Source organism: Beauveria bassiana (assembly GCF_000280675.1).
Source record: "Beauveria bassiana ARSEF 2860 unplaced genomic scaffold BBA_S00035, whole genome shotgun sequence".
In the NCBI taxonomy this organism is placed as follows: domain Eukaryota; kingdom Fungi; phylum Ascomycota; class Sordariomycetes; order Hypocreales; family Cordycipitaceae; genus Beauveria; species Beauveria bassiana.
In genome coordinates this window covers 122,604-146,530 of record NW_007930870.1, presented here as the reverse complement: position 1 = coordinate 146,530, position 23,927 = coordinate 122,604, and the positions used below count along the sequence as shown (strand labels likewise).

At 50.8% G+C, this 23,927-nt stretch overlaps 10 protein-coding genes across 10 annotated transcripts; 3 read left to right on the top strand and 7 right to left on the bottom strand.

The window, feature by feature from the left end:
* Positions 1-20: 20 nt before the first annotated feature.
* BBA_08496 (uncharacterized protein) lies at positions 21-248 on the bottom strand (the record flags this gene model as incomplete). Its single annotated transcript, XM_008603593.1, has 2 exons — positions 21-85; positions 155-248. The coding sequence occupies 2 exons, from the start codon at positions 246-248 to the stop codon at positions 21-23; spliced, it is 159 nt and encodes a 52-aa protein (XP_008601815.1).
* Positions 249-1,762: 1,514 nt separating this feature from the next.
* BBA_08495 (glycosyltransferase family 20) lies at positions 1,763-3,620 on the bottom strand (the record flags this gene model as incomplete). The annotated part of the gene is made up of 2 exons (XM_008603592.1): positions 1,763-3,307; positions 3,360-3,620. The coding sequence occupies 2 exons, from the start codon at positions 3,618-3,620 to the stop codon at positions 1,763-1,765; spliced, it is 1,806 nt and encodes a 601-aa protein (XP_008601814.1).
* An 801-nt stretch (positions 3,621-4,421) lies between these two features.
* On the top strand, positions 4,422-6,053 carry BBA_08494 (uncharacterized protein; the record flags this gene model as incomplete). Its single annotated transcript, XM_008603591.1, has 1 exon — positions 4,422-6,053. One exon carries the CDS (start codon positions 4,422-4,424, stop codon positions 6,051-6,053), a length of 1,632 nt encoding a protein of 543 aa, XP_008601813.1.
* A 1,940-nt stretch (positions 6,054-7,993) lies between these two features.
* On the bottom strand, positions 7,994-8,749 carry BBA_08493 (Acyl-CoA N-acyltransferase; the record flags this gene model as incomplete). The annotated part of the gene is made up of 1 exon (XM_008603590.1): positions 7,994-8,749. The coding sequence occupies one exon, from the start codon at positions 8,747-8,749 to the stop codon at positions 7,994-7,996; it is 756 nt and encodes a 251-aa protein (XP_008601812.1).
* Positions 8,750-11,652: 2,903 nt separating this feature from the next.
* BBA_08492 (extracellular serine-rich protein) lies at positions 11,653-12,415 on the bottom strand (the record flags this gene model as incomplete). The annotated part of the gene is made up of 3 exons (XM_008603589.1): positions 11,653-11,806; positions 11,880-12,231; positions 12,313-12,415. 3 exons carry the CDS (start codon positions 12,413-12,415, stop codon positions 11,653-11,655), a joined length of 609 nt encoding a protein of 202 aa, XP_008601811.1.
* A 1,920-nt stretch (positions 12,416-14,335) lies between these two features.
* BBA_08491 (GEgh16 protein) lies at positions 14,336-15,920 on the top strand (the record flags this gene model as incomplete). Its single annotated transcript, XM_008603588.1, has 4 exons — positions 14,336-14,453; positions 14,506-14,798; positions 14,854-14,962; positions 15,019-15,920. 4 exons carry the CDS (start codon positions 14,336-14,338, stop codon positions 15,918-15,920), a joined length of 1,422 nt encoding a protein of 473 aa, XP_008601810.1.
* Positions 15,921-16,239: 319 nt separating this feature from the next.
* BBA_08490 (uncharacterized protein) lies at positions 16,240-17,290 on the bottom strand (the record flags this gene model as incomplete). Its single annotated transcript, XM_008603587.1, has 2 exons — positions 16,240-16,947; positions 17,012-17,290. The coding sequence occupies 2 exons, from the start codon at positions 17,288-17,290 to the stop codon at positions 16,240-16,242; spliced, it is 987 nt and encodes a 328-aa protein (XP_008601809.1).
* A 919-nt stretch (positions 17,291-18,209) lies between these two features.
* On the bottom strand, positions 18,210-19,033 carry BBA_08489 (DJ-1/PfpI family protein; the record flags this gene model as incomplete). The annotated part of the gene is made up of 3 exons (XM_008603586.1): positions 18,210-18,217; positions 18,272-18,863; positions 18,956-19,033. The coding sequence occupies 3 exons, from the start codon at positions 19,031-19,033 to the stop codon at positions 18,210-18,212; spliced, it is 678 nt and encodes a 225-aa protein (XP_008601808.1).
* A 1,052-nt stretch (positions 19,034-20,085) lies between these two features.
* On the top strand, positions 20,086-21,523 carry BBA_08488 (TATA box binding protein associated factor; the record flags this gene model as incomplete). Its single annotated transcript, XM_008603585.1, has 2 exons — positions 20,086-20,473; positions 20,523-21,523. 2 exons carry the CDS (start codon positions 20,086-20,088, stop codon positions 21,521-21,523), a joined length of 1,389 nt encoding a protein of 462 aa, XP_008601807.1.
* Positions 21,524-22,030: 507 nt separating this feature from the next.
* BBA_08487 (succinate dehydrogenase cytochrome b subunit) lies at positions 22,031-22,835 on the bottom strand (the record flags this gene model as incomplete). The annotated part of the gene is made up of 3 exons (XM_008603584.1): positions 22,031-22,475; positions 22,595-22,658; positions 22,796-22,835. 3 exons carry the CDS (start codon positions 22,833-22,835, stop codon positions 22,031-22,033), a joined length of 549 nt encoding a protein of 182 aa, XP_008601806.1.
* Between the last annotated feature and the right edge of the window lie 1,092 nt (positions 22,836-23,927).

The window sequence follows — 23,927 nt, the reverse complement described above, 5'->3', positions numbered from 1 at the left end:
CCTCCAAACCCGAAGGACCTTCAGTGATTGCTCTGATGCTGTTGCAGATCAGCATCGTCGTAACTTTTTGGATGCTCTTCGCCCCCTGGATCTTCATTAGGGGGCTTTGCTACACCTAACGCCGTGTACTTGCTCCTAGCACGGATGAACTCACCATATCGCGAGAACACAAACGGGTAGACGGATAGAAGCGTAGCCACGCCGGCAACGAGCGACCCGCCGCCGTCGACACCCATGGCATGGAACATGGCTGTTGGAAGAGCGGAGCAGAGGCGCTGCCGAGAGATCGCGCAACCGTATTCACGGCGATTATGGAAGCGCAAAACTGCCCGTAGCTCTGAGCAATGTAGTTGACAATGGCTAGGAACACGAGCATGAGCGACGCGGACAGAAATATCCCTGCGATGGTTGGGATGATCCAATGGACCGATCTCGAATGAACAAGCGTCTCAGCTAAAGCAATTCAAGTTCATCGCCTCGCAAAGGCTGGGAGACAATAGTTGGGACACAACTACGCATATTGACCCGTCCAGGCGAGCCAGAACATGCAGATTGGGAAGCCAATGCCCCCGATCTTGGCATTGCGCAGTGTGGTCTTTGGGGACCAAGTATTTGACGCTGTGTGTCGAAGAGGAAGAAAATGGCGCGCAATAACAGCACCCACAACGGCGCCTGGTAGAGGCAGCTGAGCATTGATTGTCGACAAACCTATTCACATTAGTAAAACAGGCAACTACAAACCTAGATGACAAGCATCTCATTTCGTATCTCGTCAAACAATATGGGATAGACGCTAAACAGCATAAACTGCAAGAGAAACACAAGCTCTCATGTACGCTGCGCCGAGATGGGATCAGAGAGCAACGCCGCCGCAGTTAACCCTGTTACAAAGAGCGTTTGTTGGCGAGATTGGCCGCGTGCGACGGGGCGAGAACGTGGAAAAGTGGAAGGGAGATGGGAGTCGGGGTGCAGCCCTGCGGAGAGGCCCGAGGCTATGGGTTGCCCCCGTATGAGGGCGAGGAAGATGCCCCCCCCAAAGCAAATGTACCACCGCCCGCGGGCCGCTCCGGCTGCGCGGGGTTCTCGGGATCGTTGCCGGGACAAAAAAGTCGACGAAAGCCTTGGGCGTTGAGGTAAGGCAGCGCACCAGAAACTCGTCGTCTTCGGACTCGAGACCTTTATTGCCTGCCCATGGGCCGGGACGACGCGATGGGAAAGAAGTACTGAAGACAGGACCCGGGGGAGGGGGTCGGCGGCAAGCTAGTCGGCGACGCGGGAGCTTGACCGACCATGAAGGGAGAGAGACAGCCGACACTGGTTCGTGAACGGACGAGAAATGAGCAAAGTTGGATTCATGTTGGCTTGGGATGAGGAATGCAAAGGCAGCTATATAGCTGTGAGACGTTGATAGAAAAAGATTGTTCTTTTTTTTAAGGCGTGTGATGTCATAACTTGCGTTGGTCTTTTGATGCTCACAACGCCGCAATGAAGTTGCTACTGGAAGGATTCTCCAGTGGAGACTGCTTTCTGGATACAGATGTCATACTTACGAAACTTGTAAGGAATTCCAATCTAAGTTAGTAAAGACTGATCTCGAATGGGTCTATAATTGGAGAGTATGCAACGTGTTGTAGGAGATTTTGGTCCGGCGCAAAATTCTACGGGCACATTTCTCTGGACTCACATAAAAATCTGCAATGACTCTGAAAATGGTATGAAAAAAATGTATAGCCATCTCGCTAACCAGACTTTGCAAATAAAATTATTCTAGAATAGGACTCGTCTTGGATTGACCAGAGTTGTTCCTCGAAGCACGCTCCAGTAAACCAAACAGCTTCCTCGACCAGCGCTCGACACTCACATCTTGTACCTGCTTAAACAGCGCAGCATGCGACTTTGCCTTTTCCTCAAGCGTCGCCGTCAGTGCCTTGTAAATCTGCCCCGCCACCGCCGAGACGTCCCAGGGGTTGATAACCACCGCCTTGCTCAGCGCGCCGGCCGTGCCGCTAAACTCGGAGAGCACGAGCGTGCCCCGTCTGTCGCGCTGGCACATGGCGTACTCGAGCGCCGTGGTGCTGATGCCCTCGCGCACGCTCGTAATGAGCGCCATGTCGCTCTGGCGCAGCAGCGCAAAGTACTCGTCCTGCTGCGGCGGCAGCGGCGACAGCTGCACGGGAGTGTGGCCCAGCGAGCCGTAGCGCGAGTTGATGGCTCCGACGAGGAGGTTGACGCGCGAGACAAAGTCGGCCTCCTCCTTGCCGCCGGCCTCGAGCATGGCAGGGCTCGTCAACTGCACCAGGACAACCTTTTCTTGCCATTCGGGGTGGTCTTGCAGGAAACGCTCGTAGGCCTGCAGTTTCTTGTCGAGGCCGCTGAGACTGTTCATGGGGTCGTGGCCGAGGATAATCTTTTTGCCGGAAAAAGTATTCTCTACCTCTTTGCATAGTTTGTCGACATTCGTGTTGAATGCACGCTGGGTGATGTGCTGGATATCGATGCCAGTAGGTATATGCGCCAGCTGCGTGCATCTGCCTTTGTGGACGATTTGTTCCGGCCCGCCTTGCGTTTTGAGGATTCTGGCGCACGAGTTTGCGAAATGTTCTGCGTAAAGATGCGCTTGGAACACGACTATATCTGCACCGAGAACACCTTCAAGGAGCTCCTGTCGGCGGTGCAGACAACGTATAAACTCACTCGTGGGAAAAGGCGTCTGCAGTATGAACGCAATGCGGGCATTGGGAAGTCGCTGACGAACCATCTGCGGCACCAGCATCAAGTAGTAGTCATGCACCAGAATGGTGTCATCTGGCTTGTATGTATCGCAGATTTTATCAGCGAAAGCCGCATTCACGAGATGGTAGTCGCTCCATCGGAGTCTTTCGTCACCGCCGCCCTTGGGCTCCCGTTGCTTGTAGTGGAAGAGCGGGAATAAGTCGTGCTCGGCGTATTCTCTCCATCTGGACTGGTTTTGCAGCTCAATGCCGTTTTCTTTGCGCCCTGTAGCTGCGCAGAGCCAGACAGGCACGATCCTCTCGCGGCTTTTGTACAAGTCCGTCTCCAGGTGTTGCTGCTCTTCAGTGCTAATGAAGACCACTTTGTCAGGATTCGACTCGTCAGTGTCCTGGGCATGGCCATCCGGAGCAATCGAAGTAGATGATGGCGCAGTAAAAGAAAATGAACCTTTGTCATCGGACTGGTTTATTTCGCCTGTCCAAGCAACCACGGTGTGCCGCAGAGGGGCCTCGTTGAGCGTCAGGTGCGACAAACAATCGAGATGGCCAGAGCGCCAGAAACGATGATCATTATCCTGGAGAGATTAGTATCAGAAAATCTACCTGCGCCGAGTTGGGGACTCTTACCGATCCAAGTTTTCCATTTTTATACGAAATATGCGGGATGGTGAAAGTAGCAGAAATGACATTGCCCTTTGGTGATGGGTTGAAGTCGAAATAATCCTGTCCTACTGTCGTAGAGTCGATTTTTGCGTGCATTTTCTTCTTTTCAGACCCAAAAGCAGGTGTGACGGGAATGCTCTGTTTATCCCTCCTCCAGAGGGCGAGCTGCTCTGAGTCGCGCTTTGGGGGCAGGTTAGGCCTCATGGTAGCTGTCTTGGCCGACATGACTGACTACACGTATTGTGCGTACTGTTGGTGCTGCAATGAGGCTGTTGGTGAGGACGGTTAAGATATCCTAAAAGATACTAGATCCACATTGAGGCATATGGGTAGGGGGAGAAAAAGGTCTGTTTAAATAATTTTTTGGGGCCATGTATTGATGGCATCAAAGTGAGGTCATCGCGTCTGTGTTTGTTGGCCCCGCCACCATTGTGCAACGGTGATCGGCAGGTTTTGAAAAAACGTGGGTATGGCGTTGGTCAATGCCCTGGAAGTTTCTTTCCAAGCCAAGAATTTTCACCGATGATCGGTTTTAAAAACGCCTCATTAACGGTAATACCAATTCGAATCATCGAGACCCCCCCGTATACCAGGGGCTTCCAGTCTCGTAATAGGTGAAGCGGCGCCTGCCACAGGTGCGACGGAGGAGAGATTTTCCCTTTGCCCCCAAAGCTGGTAAACAGAGAAAACAAGGCTGCCAACCGAGCCGATACTCTGCGACCTCAATCCCAAGGATGTAATTTTGTTTTAAAAACAAAAGGTCAAGTAGGCTTCTGCATGCAATGCATGCGAGATGCGTTGTCGCTGACGGCTGACGGCTTGCAGCCAACGGTGCTCCGTTTGTAAGCGCCAGGATTGAGGGGCTTGGCAGCTGAAATGGAGGCATCCTTCATAATAGTGAATGCACTTCAGCCTTCAAGGATGGCTACCGCGCCGCTGACATTGTCTGTCTGCCGACCTGTGTTAACTTCATCTTCTTACAAAGACAACTTCTCGAGTTGTAGCTTGACGTAGCAACAGTGCATCATGTCGCAGATGGAGAGTGCCGTCGCCAGGCCCTCACCGGCCGATTTTTATCCAAGCCCGCCCACATCGCCGCGACCTGTCAAACGGACAGAAAAAGCAGCCCCGAGAAGTAGTTTTTCAAAAAAAGAGACTGAACCGACTCTGGATTTTGGCTCGGTAGACTCGCCAAAGTCACGAGGTAATTGTGCTACTCCAGTAACTTCCTCTGAGTCAACCCCCTCCGAGTCAACCCCCTCTGGGTCAACCCCCTCCGATTCAACTGAAAACAGAGCATCCAAGGACGAAGAATCCGAGGCCGAGCAGCTGATTAAATGGAAGGAAGCGCTGGGCATTTCCAATGGAAAATGCGGCGCCATTCGAAAGAGTGATAGAGAAACTTGCTCAAACCCAATGCCAGCTGAAAAGACTCAGGAAATGGACGACATTTTCAAGTTGCTTTGCAAACCGTGCAACTCATCGCTGCAGCTTGAGACGCATCTTGATAGTCTAGCCCAGCTGGCTCACTGTCAGTATCACGATCACCCGCCCTTTCGAGAAGCTCGGATCAGCGATTGGCTGAAAGTATTACCGGGCGGACCACGCCCACCGTCTCTCCAAAGGCGACTACGACTCATTTTGGGACCTGCGCCGGTCAAGTGCACGTCTGTTACAAAGGACGGCAACCATTGTCGAAACAACATAGCGCAAGCAAGGAAATCTGATGCTCAAAAAACAGTCAGGAAAATGATAGAAATGGCAATGGGTTCGATTGAACAAGACTCTTCCCTGACGCTCCTTGCTGAGGTCTGGCAGCACTACACGTTGTGTCATGCGCATCTGAAGTACTCCTTCAAGACTCAAGACGATTGGGTGAAGCGCTTGGAAGAGTTTTGTATGGCTTGCCAGAGTGAGATGAACTCGAGAATAGAGGAGGAGAAATTGAAAGCAAAGGAAGCAACGACTGCAAATGACAAGGCCGATGAAATCATACTTGCATCACCTCCGCCAACACCGAGAAGTCGTCTGGTGCACAAATCCCCTCGCACTTTCTGGGATGGCGTGTACGAGACAAGTCAGTTCAAAATCCTCGGAAAATACGAGGTTATCAATAAGTCCCTGTTCACTGTTGATATGGTAGCACGGGAGCAGCTGAATACTGAGGACGACAAGTCGAAAAATGAAATCAAGGACGGGTTCGTTTATCTGTACCAAGTATCCGGCAACGACAACCTCGTCAAGATCGGCTTCACCACAGGCCAGGTGGCTCAGCGGCTTGAAAGCTGGAAAAAGGACTGCCACAGAGAACCAGCACAGCTCTATCCTGCTCCGGATGCCGTTTGCAAGGCCGTACCCCATGCGCATCGCGTAGAAAGGCTGGTCCATGCGGAGCTCATGGAGCACCGGGTGCGGGTATACTGTGAGCCTTGCGAGAAGCAGCACGTAGAGTGGTTCAAGGTGTCTGTCAAGCACGCGGTCGCGGTGATTGAAAAGTGGTCGCTATGGATACAGAGACGACCGTATGAAAAGAGGGAGACGAGGCAGTCGGTCAAGTGGTCCTTGAAGGCGGAGGAGGCGAAATGCCTTGCTGACATTGCTGGACATTCTGGAATACCAGAAAGAGTCGGGGAAGGCCTGGCCAGTAAGGCTGAGTAGAAATGTACTGGAGGTTTGAAGTTTGTGGGCAGACAGTTACTGTTTTTGGACATCATCGTGGCGTATGATGTATCACTTGTATTTGATGTATCACTGGTATTTGATCTATCGCTGATATTTGATGTATCGCTGATGTTTGATCTATCGCGCTTTCTCGAGGTATACAGGTGGCGAGATCCCCTGCTTCTTCGGCACCCTTGCACCATTGATAGCTTCCTGTCCAAGGTAATTATGGCAGATTAAATTTACATATTAAGCAATGGTCTTTCTCTACGTTGGCCCAGATTCGGTGCGCCCGGATAATTCTGCTGGACCTAGCTCTTTCTTCTGTGTTGGAGTTTCAAGCCCACTGTCGCCAAGAATCAGCAGCAGCAGTTGGGGCTAATTTGCTACATTGATCGCCATGTCTGCATCAGTAGATAATGTCACCGTAGAAATAAAAGATTCAGGAATGGTCAATTGCTACCAGAAAACCGTGCAACAGCAAGCATTTGTGTGTCGCGCGCCGAAAGGTATGTATCGTCAGCTGATTTGTCTGGCACCCAATGCCAGAGAGCTCATAACGACGTGTCTCCTCAAAGCACGGCTAGGTTTTTAGTACATTTGAAAAGCAGAATCACATAATTAAAGCAACCAGCTCACCTAGCGAAGCGCTCCATCGATTCCCGGTCCCGATTACATTTAACCTTTAGCAAGCATATATTCGCGTCCCGTACGGCCGTGGATTGTCCCCAACGACATTGGCCACAGAAGAGGCAGAGCATATCCAGACTCCTGAGAATGAGACCGAGCCAGTCACAGATGGCGAATTCGTGGCCTGGGCTCAGGTTCTCGGTAGCCATCTCACTATTGTCAATTCCTGGGGCTACGTCTCTGCCTTTGACGCGTTCCAGACTTGGTATTGTGAGCTGCTCTCCCGGCCAGCCTCGGATGTTTCTTGGATTGGAAGCATCCAAGTATTTCTGCTTTTCTTTATCGGGACTTTCTCCGACCGGGCGGCGGACGCGGGATACCTGAAGCTGGCGTGGAGTATCGGCGCCCCTCTTGGCTGTGCTCGGCATCCTTGACTTGACGATACCATCAGCCCTGATATGCGCTATAAAGATGCTGGTATGGATAGGGGTGTCGGACAGAAGAGTTCTGTACGCTTTTGTAATCTTCAATGAATTTTTTGCTGCTTGCTTCCTGGCGCTATGGCCTGCGGCGTTGGCCTCGATTTGCTTGGACATGAAGACACTAGGAACCCGGGTTGAAATGGTTTTGACAGTCATCAGTTTTGCATCGGTAACAGGGTCAAGTACTTCGGGGTTATCACTGGTAAAATGGCGAGGGAACTTTCTCTACGTTCAATCATTTGGCGGGATAACCATGATGCTGGGCACCGCAGCCATCTTGGCAGTTCGGGTCTGCAAGTACGGTCTGATGCTCAAAGTGATGCGCCAGGCGCTTGACCGTCGGGAAGATTGAGATGCTTGAGTATACACTTATTGTCAATCTCGCGAAGGCAAAAGCACGAACCCTCCCCAATGGCCACTTTTATCGTGAGAAGCTGTGGCTTCATTTGGTCACTCAACGTGGATTCTCGAAATCGCTTGCTTGCTGCGGTAATGCTAGCTTGATCCATAATAAGCACAGACGCGTGGACTTGGTGGAAATCGCGCTTTTAACTTTGCGCGCGCAAGGAGTCGAATTGCCTCCATGGTGGCCGTCACTGTAGAGTCTGCTATCTTTATGGTCGACGTCGCCTATTTCACCAGGTTTTTGTGAGGATTGTCCATCTAGAGAATCGTGGAGGAATAATATATTTGCTTTGGCCGGAGGCTGAGCCTGGCGCTGTAGATTAGGCTGAACATGCGGCTAAAGTCGCCCTTGTCCCAGCTCAAACTATGCGATTAGCCAACAATTAAGATCATCAATTAGCCTAGTAGCATCTGTCTAATTTACGGTTTCCTGGTGCGTAGAAAAACAAGAGACGGAAGAGGCAATTTGCCAACCGACGCATCCACCGCGCTAAAGTCAATCTCAGGGCCATCTTGCTCGAAGCCCAGTTTCAGGTACACTCGTCGGCCCATGACAGATGCTTCCGTGACTGCTTCCAAATCACCTCTGGCCTTGGCCTCTTTCAAGCCCCATTCGACAAGCTTCCTTCCGATCCCGTAGCCTTGGTACTTGGGGTCGACGGCGCACACATCAAGGGCCAGGATGGCGGGAGGGGACGCTGTTGCCTTTGACCTGACAACCTCCCAGCGCTGCCTGTGCATCGCGGTCATGACGGCAGTCCAGTAATTCTGCTGAACCGGGTCATCTGGATAGATTTCATAAAGATGCGCATCGGCGGCTTCGTCTTCGGTCGGCTCATCACCGTAGCCGGGGACGACTGATGCCTGTTCCCATATGGCCAAGCCAGCGATATCCCGGCGGCCCGTCGTCGCGGGGTCTGTCACCGTCGCCAAGATGATGACGGTGTTTGGCTTCCCGTCTCGATTGGTGGTTGTTTCGGCGAATCGGGCGGCTAAGCGCTCTGCGCCTTTTTGCTTGCCCAGCGGCGTATCCCAGCCGGGATGCGTGCCCATGAAGACGCCATCCTGGGTCTGGACGCCGAAAGCCTGGCACATGGGTTCAAAGGCCTGAAAGACCTCGTCAGCCGTCTTGGCAATTTCTATTTGCACATTGAGGTCTGTTTTCGTTGTCGACATTTTTGCTTGGGGTTTCTCTTTTGTGAGAATGTTTTATGCTTTTTGTTGAACCGGCAGAACAGAACATGCAGCGACGAGATGCATTTAAATAGCTTCATCGGGCCCGTGTGGAGCGATCAACGCAGGCTCAATCTGTACCGCGCTTTTCTTGATAAAGACCCCCGGGAGGCGCATGGCCGCTTTTTGCCTGATCACCGACGCCCTTGCGTTCACAAAAGCACTCGGAAATGTTGATTCAAAAGAACATCTAGAGATCGTGACTCTAACCTTGATGGATACGGTCGCCGTTCGGCGAGCCATTTTAGTTTTAGCGCAAGGAGGCAATGTCGAGCGAGACTGCTTGCTGAAGCCCATTGACCAAGGCCAAAGTGGTGCCGCCCAGGAGCATAAAAATATGAACAAGATTCGTAATGCCTCAGCCACAGTTGTTCCGCGGAACCCAGCCCGAGCCCCAATAGGTAAATGAGCGCTGTAAGCCATTCGCGAAGTACCCGACCCGAGTCCCTGGAAGATGGCAGTAGCGGCATTCGTTAGCCTATAGCTGGGCCCACGCTCCGGCAGTGCTGGGTGGCGATAACAGCTACCCAACAACCCTCACTCTTACGCATCAAGTTTTGTTTCGAGTCGAAACTGGCTAACGTCCTCTAGCCTAGGCCGTAGCTTAAGCTGTACGTGTCAGCTTGGCCAGTCGGTCGACTAAATATCCGACGCGAGTCAGTATATGCGATGATGTTTCCATTCCAAACTAGAAAAGACAAACGTTGCAGGCGAGGTAAAAGACAGTGTCTGCAACGTTGCAGTTCTAGCACAAGTCTTCAAACGTTGTGATGTATAGCCAATGGCAAGATGGTGGCGACCTTGTATCTGGGTTTCTATCTTCTAGACTTTTCATCCTTTCCAGCATGGCCTAAAAAATATGGGACGCTGGGCAGTCTGGGGGGCACAAAACAGACCGCCGACAAGCCTGTCGCCACATCTGCCGCAGAAATGATCAGATAATCCCTATAACAAGGCTTAAAATTTCTAAAATAATCATAAGCAAGTTTTTTAGCTTCTAAAACATTAGAATATTAGCAAAAACACCAAATAGGAGATGTTATATAATGATGATTACGGCTAGGTAAAGTAAGCCTTTTAATTTTAGGCGCGGTCTGTTTTGTCCTCCCACGTGGGCAGCAGCATTCACTGCTAATTTTAGCCTATCGTTCGCTGTGATTTGACCAGTTCATCAACAGCACCCACTCTTTCAGTCTGCTGTCTTGCTTCATGGTCTTGTAATTCTGCTTCTCTCGGATTAGGTAATATGCTCCGAGCGCTTGAAGCTGGCCGGTATTGGAAAGGGCATATGACTACCATCTCGTAGTATGTCAATCGAGGAGAGATATACCTGCAGCCCTATAAGCCACGTGGTAATGATTTTCTAGTTAACACGCGGAACAGTGCTTAAGGCATAGGGACAGTGCTAATTAAGGAGCTAATGAAGCTATAGCGTGAGGGGGGCCGAGGGACACCCTTATCCCTTTGGCTGTGTTAAAGGAGCAAGCAGGTATTTTGCAAGGGTCTTATCCAATCACATAACATTAAAACCTGTGGTACTTACCCTTAGTAGTGATCTTAGCGTAACCATAAAGTACTGTGGCGTACGCCTGTACTGAAAATGACTTTCTTACCAGGCACATGGATAAGGCCTAGTCAGTACATCTCCGTCTCCTACCCTTGTGGATCTCGTGACCTGCTTGCTCCTTTAACACAGCCAAAGGGATAGGGTGGCATGGTGGTTGGGTGGGTATCTCTTCTAGCATATAAATTTACCCCTATGTCCCGTGATACCCCTCCATTTGACTCGGAATAAAAAAAAAAGAAGCTGGGGCTCGATCGCGAGACCCATAGACCCTGATTAAGCACTCCGCCCTATGTAGCAGCTGTACGGCGACCATCTTTGTGCAATGTTAAACTACCTTGGAAGTGATGTGATAATAAGCGAGAGACAACCTCACGACCTGGCTGATATTGACAGTGTTTGAAAGACCATCAAGTACCGATTCAACTCGGAGACGCATGAATTGGGCCTCGAGTCCATTACTGCGTCACGGACATGACCGGCCAAGTTGGTTACCATTCGTCGCTAGTTGAAACCTCTCGCAACAGGTTCTTACACCGCGAGCCGGATGACACCATATGCCAACACCAGTAGCATATGGTGGCTGATTTCAGCAAGTTCATGCAGCCAAAAATAATAATAATTAAAAATTAAGAATAAAAAGCCTTTGCTCGCGGCCTTTTCAGGCGACGACAACGGCGTACTCTGTCACAGGCAGGGTGTCGGAGCTGGGAACCCAAACGAAAATCCGTTTCAAGGAGAATCATCACTACTAATCATGTTTGTCTGGTTTTTTGCAAAGTTCAACCCCTTTTTCTTCATCATTCAGCGCTGCCGATTAGCTAATGAATCAAGAATTGTCGGCGCCGATTTCCTCGTCCAGTGGCAGCAATGAGTCTGCAGCCGCCCCCCCCCCCCCCCGGCCGCGTCGTCGACTGAACCAACAACCATGGCGGTTTATGGTTATTTCTTCAGACTTTGCTCAATTATCAACTATATTGTAATAAGTTGGCTCAAGTTTTTTCTTTTGAGACGGCTCGCCGTCTCCCAGTCCCCAACTCCAGTTATGTAGTTTTTTCCTTTCTTTGAGAAAGGATGGTATTAGTCCTTGATATATGTAAGGGCGGCCCAGCCGTTGATGTCTTGTTCAAGACGATGCAGATTACCGAAAAACCAACAACGCCACGTAGGTCGGGCATCCCAGATGCTCCCCCGCCTCTGTTCCCTTGTTTTCCTTTTTTTTTTTTTTTCTCTTTTGGCTCGCCCCCAGCTAGAGGCTCATTAATCGCAAGCCTGTGCGACTTTATGCTCCTTCTTCCTCTGGTGGTGCTGGAACGAATGCAGCCTTGTCCAGGGCAATTTTGCTGACAATGCCACCTGCAACATGCGTTCCATCAACACTTGCCTCTGTTGACTGGGACACCTTTGCGTAATTTGCCAGCTGGGCGTCAGTTGTACTGTTTTCCCCAAATTCGTTAGCCATCGTAAATCATCATCATCAGCAGCAGCATTTTTTTCCAGTAAACTCACGGATTAATAACCATTACTTGTCCAGTCTGACAGTGAGGGCCCGTCGCGCAATATAAAAACATGGGCTCTGTCGACTGCACCACCATGCTAAAGGTGCCCACCTCGACTTGACCGTCTTGGAACGGAATGTGGCCACTGTGTACCGCACTCGGGTCTTTTGCCTGTAGAGGCGTGCACCCTTCTGACTCTTCACTTTGCGTCACGGTGTGGTTTCCGTTGCTGAACTGGAACTGCACAACGTCCCCCACAGCTGCGCGGACCAGATTCGGCACAAACAAATCTTGCGGACCACCGACGACCACTGGAATCAGCGTGTTGCCGGTTGTCTCGTTTGCCACGACATTTCTGCGAACTATTTTTTTCCATTTTGCAAGATGCCGTTAGCGTTTTTGGGCCAGTTTAGGAGATAGAGAGTCCGGGGGAAAAGGCGTACTAGTGATGCCGTAATGAGCACGACGGTGTGCTCTGGCATCTGCTGAAGGCGCGAGGAGGCCTATCGCCGTCACGGAGGCTTGAAGAAGACTGGTAATCTTCATCTGGTCTATCGAGCGATTAATTGGTGTTGAACAGATTATTCCAAAAAAAAAATTGGTGATTAATTTTTGTCTTTTCGACTTTTGACAGATGGGATGAGTTGTTAATAGTTAATATGGGTATAGACCGGGCTTAAGCGGCGGGGGCGCCATTCGAGTCGTGGAGACCACTCTAGTTATATCTGGCAGATGCAAAGGTCCAAGCAAAGAGTCCCGATCAAAAAGGAAATTAGTTTTCATCCTGATTATCCGACTGAAACTCGGATTTTCCGAACAATCATTAAAATAACCTTGCATTGCGGCATTTAGGCTCTTTTACTAGAGTATTGTTTTGGCTGGTGATGAAACTGGTTTCGTAGTCACCCCCATGTCTCACTTCTTCTCGAACATTGGCGGCTTTTTCTCAAACTCGTAGACTTCACCGAGCCGCGTCCGGGGTTTTCTTCTTCCCCTAGCCGCGGGGCCGCCGATCTGCCAGTGTACATCAGCCAAAGTCATGGGGTCTCCCCCCCCTCCCCCCCCTCCCCCCCGGCAGGCACATAATTAGCAAGCTTCACAGAACCACATAATTCCGTGTCTCATCGGTTTTACATCTTCTGCCAAGATCAGACTCGTTGCAAGGATCAATTTAGCAGTTGCAGGTCACCGGAGCAGAAAACAAACATGATTTCCACAAAACGGAACCAAAGTTCCGACAAATGTGACGCAAACTGTGAGAAGTGCATTATTAATCCGTGATGGTGTCACTGCCCCCTCCCGTTTCACCCTCATCTCTCTGCAGGACCAAGAGCAAGTGGCTGCGGTCATCTCTTTTTTACTTTGACCGCTCGATTCATGAATAAGGCTTTACCCCCGATTACTCATTTCAACATGCGGAGTATGAAGTGCTGAACGAATCCACGCTGTCGCAGACGCCCCTTTCAGCTGATATATGGGATGCTTTCTGCATACGCTACCAGGACATTGCGTCACAACTAGCAAGACCATCATCCCAGTACTTCAAACATAAATGATCTTCATGACCAGTATTAGCCAACGAATATCAATGTTGTTATCGGAATAGAGTAATCTTATAGGCGCAGGGACAGCATGGGTCGCTAATGAGAGCCTGCTCAGCATCTCAGCATGAATCGCTAATGAAAGGCTGCTCGGCATCTCAGCATGGGTCGCTAATGGAAGCCTGCTCGGCATCTCAACCCCGAATCGCGAGTCAAAGGCGAAGGAGCGCAAGCGCGGTCTCTTTGGCAGAGCCATCCAGTCTATTCGAGACATTGCATGGCGATTGTGGTGTGATTTTTTGTCTGGCCTGTGCCCCACAGGACCTGAATACTATGACCCCATACAAAAGAGTTTTGAGGATGGAAATATTGCCGAGTGTAGTTTGGCCTAGGCTGCAACAGACATCTTTGTGACGATGGTGGGAGCAGCTCCTGCAGGCAAAAAAGATGTGCGCAGGGAGTGGTTGATCACTCCAAAAAGAGCCTTGGCTGGTTGGTCAGTGGTCGGGTACTAAATTAGTGCGCCCCAGATTGGGATTTGGGCCCGATGATCATGAACTACAAACTAGCGCCGAGGCAAGTTGCCCGAAAGAGTGCAGCTGCGAAACCCGCCGACTCAATCTGCTATATCCGAGTCCCACCAGAGATACAGTCCATTGTAACAAAATCGCATAGAGAGGGGTTGATTTCACAATTCTCCATCGAAATGAATCAGGTTATTCTTGCTCCATTGTATGTATAGATATATATATATATGTATGCGTCCGCCGCAATCTGAACTTGTCGATATTCGTCAACATTCGCTAGTGTTGTAAACTACTTGCTCTTTGTTGCTGGTAGAGCCTTGTCTGATCCTGGAGATCGTTACTTCCTTTCATAATTAGACCTTGTTTGACATAAAGTCGTTCCTCTATTTACTAATACGATGCGCTGGACCACATCTCTTATAGCGGCTGCGCCGCTTCTCACTTTGGGCGCCTGCCACGCCGTCATCCTTAATGCTCAAGGCCTTCAAGGATCCCCAGCCAGCGTGGGATTTCAAGGTAGGTTTTTCTGAATACTCGAGGATGCATCAATGCTAATAATCAACTTCAGTCGACCCCGCTGTTGCTCGTAACTGCATCAGTATCAATCCTTGCCAACAAGATACCACCATCATCCGCGACGCCGAAATTGTGGCCAACATTGCCAATCAATGCGGTCGCACGGAACTGAAAGGAAATATTGATGTTGGAGAAAACACTGAGAATGCCCTGGCAGCGGGCGCTGTGACTCAGGTCAAGGCTGGTAGCGAAGTCACTGTCACTATTCACCAGGTCAATGCCGACGGCGCGGGGCCGTTTTTCTGCGACTTGGACCAGACAAGCAATACTGGCCTAAACCTTCAGGTACGCATCAATTACTTGAAAATTACACACAGGACAAGACTGACTCCCTGTACAGAACCTCACAGTGTTGGACAACGTGCCAGGTTCAAATGGTCTTTCGCAAGCCAAGACCCAGGCATTCGATATCAGAGTCGTGATGCCTGACGATCTGAACCTCACTGGTGGTGAGTTATCCAAGTGAAACTACCTCGGCAAGAATCAGTTACTAAATGCGAAACAGGCTCCACAGGAAATGTTGGCACAGTCCGTTGTCGCAACAATGCCGTCGCTGGACCCTTTGGCGGCTGCTTTCCCGTGCAACAGACCGACAAGGAACCGACAGTCAACTCCCCCAACCAGATCGGGACTCAGCAGGAGCTGAAGGCTGTTCTGGATCAGGTCCAGGTCAACCAAGCCGACTTTAGCAAGTCTGTGCAAGCCAACAAGGAAGCCGGATCGAATGAGGCCAAGCAGAACCTAGCTGCTGTTGAAGCGCTCCTGGCCGACAATGTCACAACTCGCGAATTTCCGGTGCAAACGCCGTCGGTTGTTCTAGGTGGCAATCAGCCAGTCAACACAGGCCGTCCTGGAAATAACAACAATGGTGACAATGGAAACAATAATGGTAACAATAATGGTAACAAGGGTGGAAACGATCGAAACAAGGGTGGAAACAAGGGTGGAAACAAGGGCGGAAACAAGGGTGGAGACAGGGGTGGAAACAACGACGGAAACAAGGATGGAAACAACAACGGAATCGATGACAATGACCTGATAGATGGAGGTGCCAGAAATGGAAATGATCTAAACAATGACATTGGTGGAATCGGCGGAATTGGCGGAGATGATGCAAACAATGTACCAGACGGTGGAAACAATGATATCGGTGGAGGCGGTGGAATCGGTGGAAATGATGGAAAAGGCGGCAATGGCAAAAACCAGGACGGCTCTGGCGGCAACGGCAAAAACCAGGACGGCTCTGGCGGTAATGGCAAAAACCAGGACGGCTCTGGCGGTAATGGCAAAAACCAGGACGGATCCGGCGGCAATGGCAGAAACCAGGACGGCTCTGGCGGCAGAGGCGGCGGCCGTGGCGGCGACAGAGGTGGCAGAAACAACAGGAAGAGACGCTTCCGAATTTAGTTGGATCTCTTTCATGCAAGAAAGGCGGTCATGACGAAAATTTTGAAAGCCTTGCAGTCTGGGATCTGCGCTGGGACAATTCTGCAGGTATAAGCCAGTTCTATTTCATTCTTCATTTATTTACAAGTTTCGGTTCGACTGCTTGCCTCTAGTGATAAGTGATGACTTGAGCCCCCAAAATTGTTGTGATATAATGCATATATTCTTGTTCACTATAAGAAAATGTATCACAATGGATATATTCTTGTTCATCATAAGAAAATGTATCACAATGCATATATTCTTGTTCATCATAAAGAAAATGACAGCTACCATACTCTCACATGTCTTTCTTTCCGCTTTTCGTTTCCATCACCGTTGAGGAGCGGACACTTCCTTTGCGTTCAAAATACCCAGCGCGGGAAAATTCGTAATATAGCCACGACAAGACAAAGATGAATGCAAGCACATTCGCAAAAGCAAATACGCTGAGCTCTGCCTCTGCAATCTCCGGGATCGTGTATCCCACCCCAAAAAACTCATGGACCACCTTCTGCGGTAATAGGCTCATGGCCATGCCAATCGCGTTTAATGTGACGATGCTCAAACGCTCCGCGGTGATGACGGAAGCGGAAAGGGTATGCAAGACGGCCCATTTTCTGTGCTGCACAAATTTCTTGGCTCGCGCCGTCGTGGCCGTCTTGTACATGGTGAACCAGTAAAATGGTGCCAAGAACCAGGTCGTCACCTCAAAGGTGGGCCATGCGAGCAGAGGCAGGCCCTTGAAGCTGTGAAGATGAAACGGGTTCTCGTGGCTATAGGCATGCTTGGAGATGAAGAACCAGTAGCCGGTGATGCTGAGGAGCAGCGACATGGAGAGGAGCACGTAGCCTGCAGAGCGGTGCAAGACGGGCCATTTCTTGCGAAGGCTGTCGACGTGCTGCAAGGGCATGCCAATGCTCCAAATCGCAGCTGGAAAGGCGTGCAGGCCGCGATATACCCACATTGGAGCTGTCGCTTGGCGATAGGTGAAGAATTGTTGCCCCGTCTGGACCCTGCATCAGTGTCGTGTCCACGTTGTACTGCCGCAACCACTACGAATCGGAACTTACCGGCACACGATTCTTCGTAAACAGTCTTGAAGTCTCCTTTGCTCTCACAAAAGAAGGGTCTTCAATAAATATAACGGTAGCAAACACAAACATGAGTGCGCACAAAGGAACCATGACTTTCTGTGAGATCTTGACGGGAGATTTTTTCGAGGCCATGCTGCCAAGTTGAGGCGAGGGCTTCACTTGTGAGATTCGTAAAGGATTTTTGGTTGCCTGTATGCGAGAATGAATAGGCTCTTCCTCCTTTGAGGTCTGGACACGGGTTTGAACCGCCGCCATTGTGTTAGAGTTGCGAGTAGCCCCTTTGCAAGGTAGAGGAAATACAAAGTGGAACAGAAATACAAAGTGGAACAGATGAGATGTATTTAACCTTTTTTTCTTTTTTTCAGCAAGTTCGAAGGAAAAAAAAAAAGTCTCCGTGTCCGCCCGGATCTGGTTATTCAAGTTAGGGGGTATCCGCCCCAACCAATGAACCAACGAGGGCCGCGTAGCTCAGCCGTCAAACCACAAACCCAAAACATTTATACAGTGCTTGCCATTGGTCTCAATGGTCGCCCCCGCCCCCGCAATAGCGGTCGGCAGTCGGCCTACGACAGTGGTCGGTCGGCGTGTATAGCGTTATCATGGTATCCGTAATCTGTCGAGGCGCGATATAACGAGGGTGCGCCAGGGCAAAGTTCATGTGACAATCGAGATCCAAGGTCATCCCGGCCATGCATCGGATGGCCAATCTCTTTTCTTGGCATTAGTTTTGACATTATTGAATTGAGGCCGCTCAATAATTGGTTGTACAAGACTTCTTGTCTAAAGACTAAACATAACTACGGAAGTGGGAAGTGAAAGTGCAAAGTTGACTACTGCACTGTGAGGCGCCGCCAAGCAGCTCGCTGAGCTGTACTCTGGCGGCTGATTACCAGACCCTTAGGAAAAAAAAAAAAAAAAAGTCACAGAACGAGTCGAACAAGCGAAGCGACACGATACGACGTGCTTTATCAAGTGGATCTTGCTGCTCTAATAAAAGGTCGTTGAAACCCCAAAGAATCCTATTTATACGCAACTCTTCAAGTTCTCCACACGCCCGTTACAGCTTCGTCTCCAAACATACCACGAGTTGCCCACAACCTCCTCACTTTATTCTTCATTTTGACCAAGATTCCGTAGGTACGAGATTTTCGCATTCATCCATCAAACTACAAGATCAAACACCTACATATCGATTAGTAACAATTTCTTGCGTAGCCTGAGAAAGTTGTGACCTACCAATCGCCTTGGAAATTGCAACACCAATAGCATGAGCAGAAGCAGGGTTCTGGCCGGTGATGATCTGGCCATCAACGACGACCTTTTCGCCCCAGGGCTTGTCAGCCTGTGTCCATTTGGCGCCGACAGCCTTGAGGCGGTCTTCGAGTAGGAAGGGCATGGCTTCGGTGAGGCCAGCTTGTGATTCCTCTTCATTGGTGAAGCCCGTCACCGAGCGGCCCTCGACGAGCGGCTTGCCGTTGATTTTGACATTGGCCAAGACGATGGGGCCGTGACAGACGGCGGCCACGGGCTTTCCAGCCTTGTAAAACTCTTGAATGAGCGCGATTGAATCCTGGTCATCGACGAGGTCGTACATGGGCCCGTGGCCGCCGGGGTAGAAGAGGGCGGCAAACTCGCTCGAGCGGCCGACAAAGTCCTTGAGCGGCGCCGTCTTCTCCCATAGCTTCTTGTCGAGAAATTTCTTGGAGGACTCGTCGTTTTTAAAGGCTTCGACAGAGCTGGGGTCCAGGGGAGCTACCCCGCCCTTGGGGGAGGCAAGGACAAGCTCGGCCTTGGGCGCAAGAACATCGTAGGGATGAGCAAGCTCGGGCTAGGAAAATTTTTGATTTATCAAATCAGACCACAAAGCTTTCCAATTTCTCGGTATTTGTTGTCTGCTTTGTTTGATAGAGCTGATCTTACCAGGTACCAGCCAGTAGGCTTGTCAAGCTTGACAATCTTGTCAGCACTGGTCAAGATGACGAGGATCTTGGGAGCCATGATAATTTTGCGAAAAGTCTGCCTTCAATTGAAACGATGTAATAATTGATCAGTGGCTATTAGTTGAAAGGCTTTGGGCAGATTCGTGTTTATTTATTACATTGCGCGGAATTCCTCAACCTTCCACTACCGAGACAACGGCCTAATCCTTTCCGTTAATGTGCTCCACAACATATGTGGTCATAAGCTATTAAACATGAGCTTTGGTTGACGTCAGAATAGCTGCAATGGGTAATAAGAATTGCTTTTATTGTGTGTAATGGCAGTCAACGTGCTACCCCGCGCCAAACGGAAGTGTGGATGCATTAGAGGCACCTTGTTCTAGCGTGGCCAGAAAATGGGAGGTAGCTGTTATTACAGAAATATGAGATGAACTGTCGAACGCGGCATTCAGACGCCGGCCTGCCGAGTGACAGGATGCTGCATAGATGGTGCCGCATAGCCGTCGCAACGGCACGCAGCCAGAGCCAGCCGTTTACAATGTAATATAATGCCAAGAACTTTGTCGGAACATCCTAAAGCCTGAGTGAGTTGGGTGAACCGATGGCGTTTCTAAAGGGGGAGAATGGGTGTTTGATTTGACCTTTCGGGTCTAAACTTCAGTACCTTGGTTTTTTCCTTAATTGTTGCCTGTTTTGTTGCTTGTATTGTCGCCTGTATTGTTGTCGTCAAGATTATCTTCATTGCTGGCGATTTTCAGCTCTTGCTCTTAAATTCCTATTTTGTCCCCAAAAACCGCAACAATCTTGCTACGACATCGCAAAGGGTACATCGCAATGCCGCTTTCTGTCAAATCCATCCCTTTCGCCACAATTGATGGATAAGATGTATCGTTTATCCCCCGAGTTCTGTAGAGGTTTGCGCAAAATCAATACAGGCCATCATCTTCGCTGAAGCTGAGTTACCCGGCACCTGGCTAGTCGCTTACGCACGGACCACCCATTTCTGGCTGGTTCATGTCGCCTGTGCTGCGCCGTAGAACGTACCTTATTTCCACTCATCACCATTCGACCGCGTTCGCTGGCACGCAGCGACCGAGACCTTCCGACACCATGGCTTCGGAAGTGCCCAAACTTTTGTGGAATGCCGAGAATATAAAGGATGTAGCCGAGTCGGTCGGTATCGGCGCGCTCAACGAGGAGGCGACCAAGGCGCTCGCCCAGGATGTAGAGTACCGCGTCGGCCAAGTCATCATTGAGAGTCTGCGCCTGATGCGCGCGGCGCGTCGCACGACGCTTACCGTCAACGATGTTTCTCTCGCCTTGCGCGTACTTGACGCTGAGCCGCTTTATGGATACGACTCAACGAGGCCGCTGCGATTCGGCGAGGCCAGTCTGGGGCCCGGCCAGCCGCTGTTTTACATTGACGACGAGGAGGTAGAGTTTGAGAAGCTCATCAATGCCCCGCTGCCTAAGGTGCCGCGCGACATGAACTTTACAGGTACTTTATGGCGAGATGCCTGAATCGCGACTATGCTAATCTCTGGCAGCACACTGGCTCGCCATCGAGGGCGTCCAGCCCTCCATCCCCCAGAACCCCACGACGGCCGAGTCGAGATCCCAAGACTTGCTACCCAAGGGAACCGGCGCAAACCCTGCGCTCTCTGCCCTGGCCGGCAACGACAGCTCGCCCAGCAACCCATCCGTCAAGCACATTGTCAGCAAGGAGCTGATTCTGTACTTTGACAAGATCCAAGCCGCCATCCTCGACGAGACCCCAGATGAAGAAGTTGTTCGTCTGCGCCAAGCCGCCCTCGGCTCTGTCAGAGACGACCCTGGCCTGCATCAGCTTGCGCCCTACTTCATAAACTTCATCATGGACCGCGTGACACACCAGCTCGACGACACCTTTACATTGAAGCAAATGATGGAACTGACGAATGCTCTTATTGAGAACAAGACGCTGTTTCTGGATCCTTATGCTTCTTCCCTGTCTGCCCCGGTGCTGACGTGCTTGATGGCGCGAAAGCTGGGCAGCGACGACGGCGTCGATGCAATGAAGGAGCAGTACGAGCTGAGACAGCTTGCCGCATCGCTCATCGGCCGCATGGCACACAAATACTCGGCTTCCAACGCGCTACTCCGACCAAAGCTTACTCGTACTTGCCTGCGCTATTTCCTGGACCCAACGAAGCCACCCGCGGTGCTCTATGGTGCCGTCAATGGCATCCTCGAGGCTGGTGGACCCGAGGCCGTCCGCCTTTTGATTCTCCGCAACCTCAAGAGCTTCGACTCGGGCATCCTGCAGCCTCTCAAGGAAAAGTCGGAAGGATCCATCGAGTACGAAATGCTCGTACAAGGTCTGGTACAAGCTGTTGCCTCGCTGGTCACGCACGCCGATGCTCACGTGCTCAATGGTGCTGGATCCGTTACGCCCGCCCAGCTCAGCGAGCTAAATGAGTTTATTGGCCCCATTGTCGGCAACAGGATTGCGTCGTCGAACAACACTAGACTGATCCAGACTGTCCTCGAAGCACGCTCGTTTGAGTAAAACACTTTATGACTTTGGGTATTGGGCAAGGCGAAATGAGGCGTTTTATGGGCATCAGGTTTGTATGTATACCATCAATTCTTGGCGTGGCTAGACAGTTAGGCAATAAAGCCAAAAGAAAAGCCGCGGCGGCGCGATGCTATTTCTTTTTCCCGAATGGTGCAAAAAGAAACATGAGGCCAGGACTTTGCAATTCACACTGTCGCATATGTCGTTGAACACTTTTTCTCTTTTTAGTGTGTGCTAACGAAGCTGACAAAGGAAATGTGCAATAATGTGCACGTCTTCTCTAAACAAGTTGACATTTGGCCAATAGACCACGCCGTTATACATCTATACCCCCCAGATAGTCCGCTCGATGATATCCGTAGTTAGTTACACAAGTGGCGCGCAAACCACGCCCTGCCGCCCCCCCAATCGTCTCTGTGGCCACATCGATGCGAATATTCGATACAAATAAACAACCCCGGTATTTGACCCTTTATTTAGCTGAAATAGGCCAGTCAGTTACAGGCCAAAGGCGAGGTAGAGAGTGGTCAGCAGGCTGACGCCGAGAATGGTGCGCTCGCTGGTACGGATTTGCTTCTTAGCGAAGCCCTTAAGCAGGTCGTAGCTCAGATGGCGCATGCCGTTGATGAAGTGGAAGACAAAGGGGAAGCCGAGGCCGAGCTTAACGAGGCCCTGTACGGCAAACGGCAGGGCGGCGAAGCCGGCGACTAGGCTCTGGGACTCGACGTGGAAGCCGGCGAGGGGCGCGATGAGGTAAGTGAGGAAGTAGGCGTAGGCGGTGCCCGAGAGCGTGCAGCCGGTGATGCGGGTCCAGGCCGAGGCGGAAAACCAGGTTTGCGAGCGCTTGTAGATGCCGAGATGAGGAGAGATGGGACGCTGCAGACGCTGTTTGGCGAGGATGCTATCGCCCTCGGGGGGTGATAGACGGGTCGTCTCGATGGGACTGAAAAGGCAAGGTAAAATGTGTTAGTATCGCGGCGATATTTGTTAAGCGCATGAAATTCTTTGAAGATTCGAGTTTGAGGCTTGCTGTCATGCCGGGGGTGTCGCAATTGAGCTTACCGAGCTTGCGTAGTAGAAATGCGCGCAGCCATGGCCAGACGGGGCATGTTTTGGCTGAAAACGGCTAAAAAGGAGCAGAGCCACGTTAGATTATATCCTCAAGATGATGCGGTAACCGATTGAAAAACCGCCAGCCGGGAGCGCAGACAGCGCCATACGCTCGCCGAAGCATGTGAGGGTATATTCGGAGATGGGGCTTACTTCTGCGCATGGCAGCGACGCCGACACGTTGGGCAATCATTTTGGCGGGATATCGACGCGGACAAAAGGTAAATCGTGTCTCGAGAGAAGAAATTCGATCGGTGATGTCGTCAAAGTCTGGCAGAACCCCCCCGGTGGCGTGTGTCTGGGGTTTTTTTCGATTCGGTATTAGAAAGGGAAACTTGAGTGACGGGTCCTGGCTTCACTCTTCCGGTACACGGGCTGGGTCGGATCCTCGGTTCAGCTGCGCCAATCAAGCACGATGAATTCGCAAGCTGCTGCACGTGATTTAAATCCATCACGTGCAGTGCGCACCCCCCATCTGGGCTAGACCCACCGGGCAGCTAAGCCAAGATCAGAGAGCTTCTTTTTTTTTTTGCGCTTCTCTTCTTCTTCCCTCTTTTTTCTTCTCCAGATAGCCACGAACTCCCGCCGCGAGCGATTCTCGACACATTGGGTGAATAGCGACATGTCGGCAGGGTCTTTGGACTCGTTGGGTTGTTCGGAGAAGAAGAAAGGTCCTTTCGTTAATCTCGGCATTCGGTTTCTTTCCCGTCTGCGTGCCGTTTCATTCTGAGATCTACATTTCCTCGTGCCTTGTGTGCATTTCTGTAGACTTTGTCTTGCACATGGCATGTTGGGCCTTCAAAGCCCATGTTTGTTGCTGTTTCCTGTCGAGTTGAACGGGGAAACAGAAAAACGCACCAGGACAGCCGCCGCGCCTCAGGGCTTTGGTAGCGTACGTCATGGCAGGTTCCTGTCGACCCGAAAGCAACCAGTCTCTTGTCTTCGAAAGCAGCACTCGTAAACGCGTTGCACCATTCTGAATCGTGAGGCACCCGTGTTCCTACTCTCGGCGCTATCCACTGCTCGGCGGCGAGAGCTTAGCATTGCCGATGAATGTATTCAACAACCTTGCGTCTGTACCAGGTCGAATATGCCACGTTGCTGAAGATCTTGATCAAGGCGCTCATGTCTATTAGTTTTGGAGTCAATGCTAGTTCATGGGAGCTTCCCAAGGCGGGGCTGATCGATCTGTAACTAGGCGGAAATGTTCGAGGTGGATAAACTTTCGGCGTATGACTGTCTTGCCGAAATATCAGGAACTGCTTATACTAAGTAACCCTCTGCT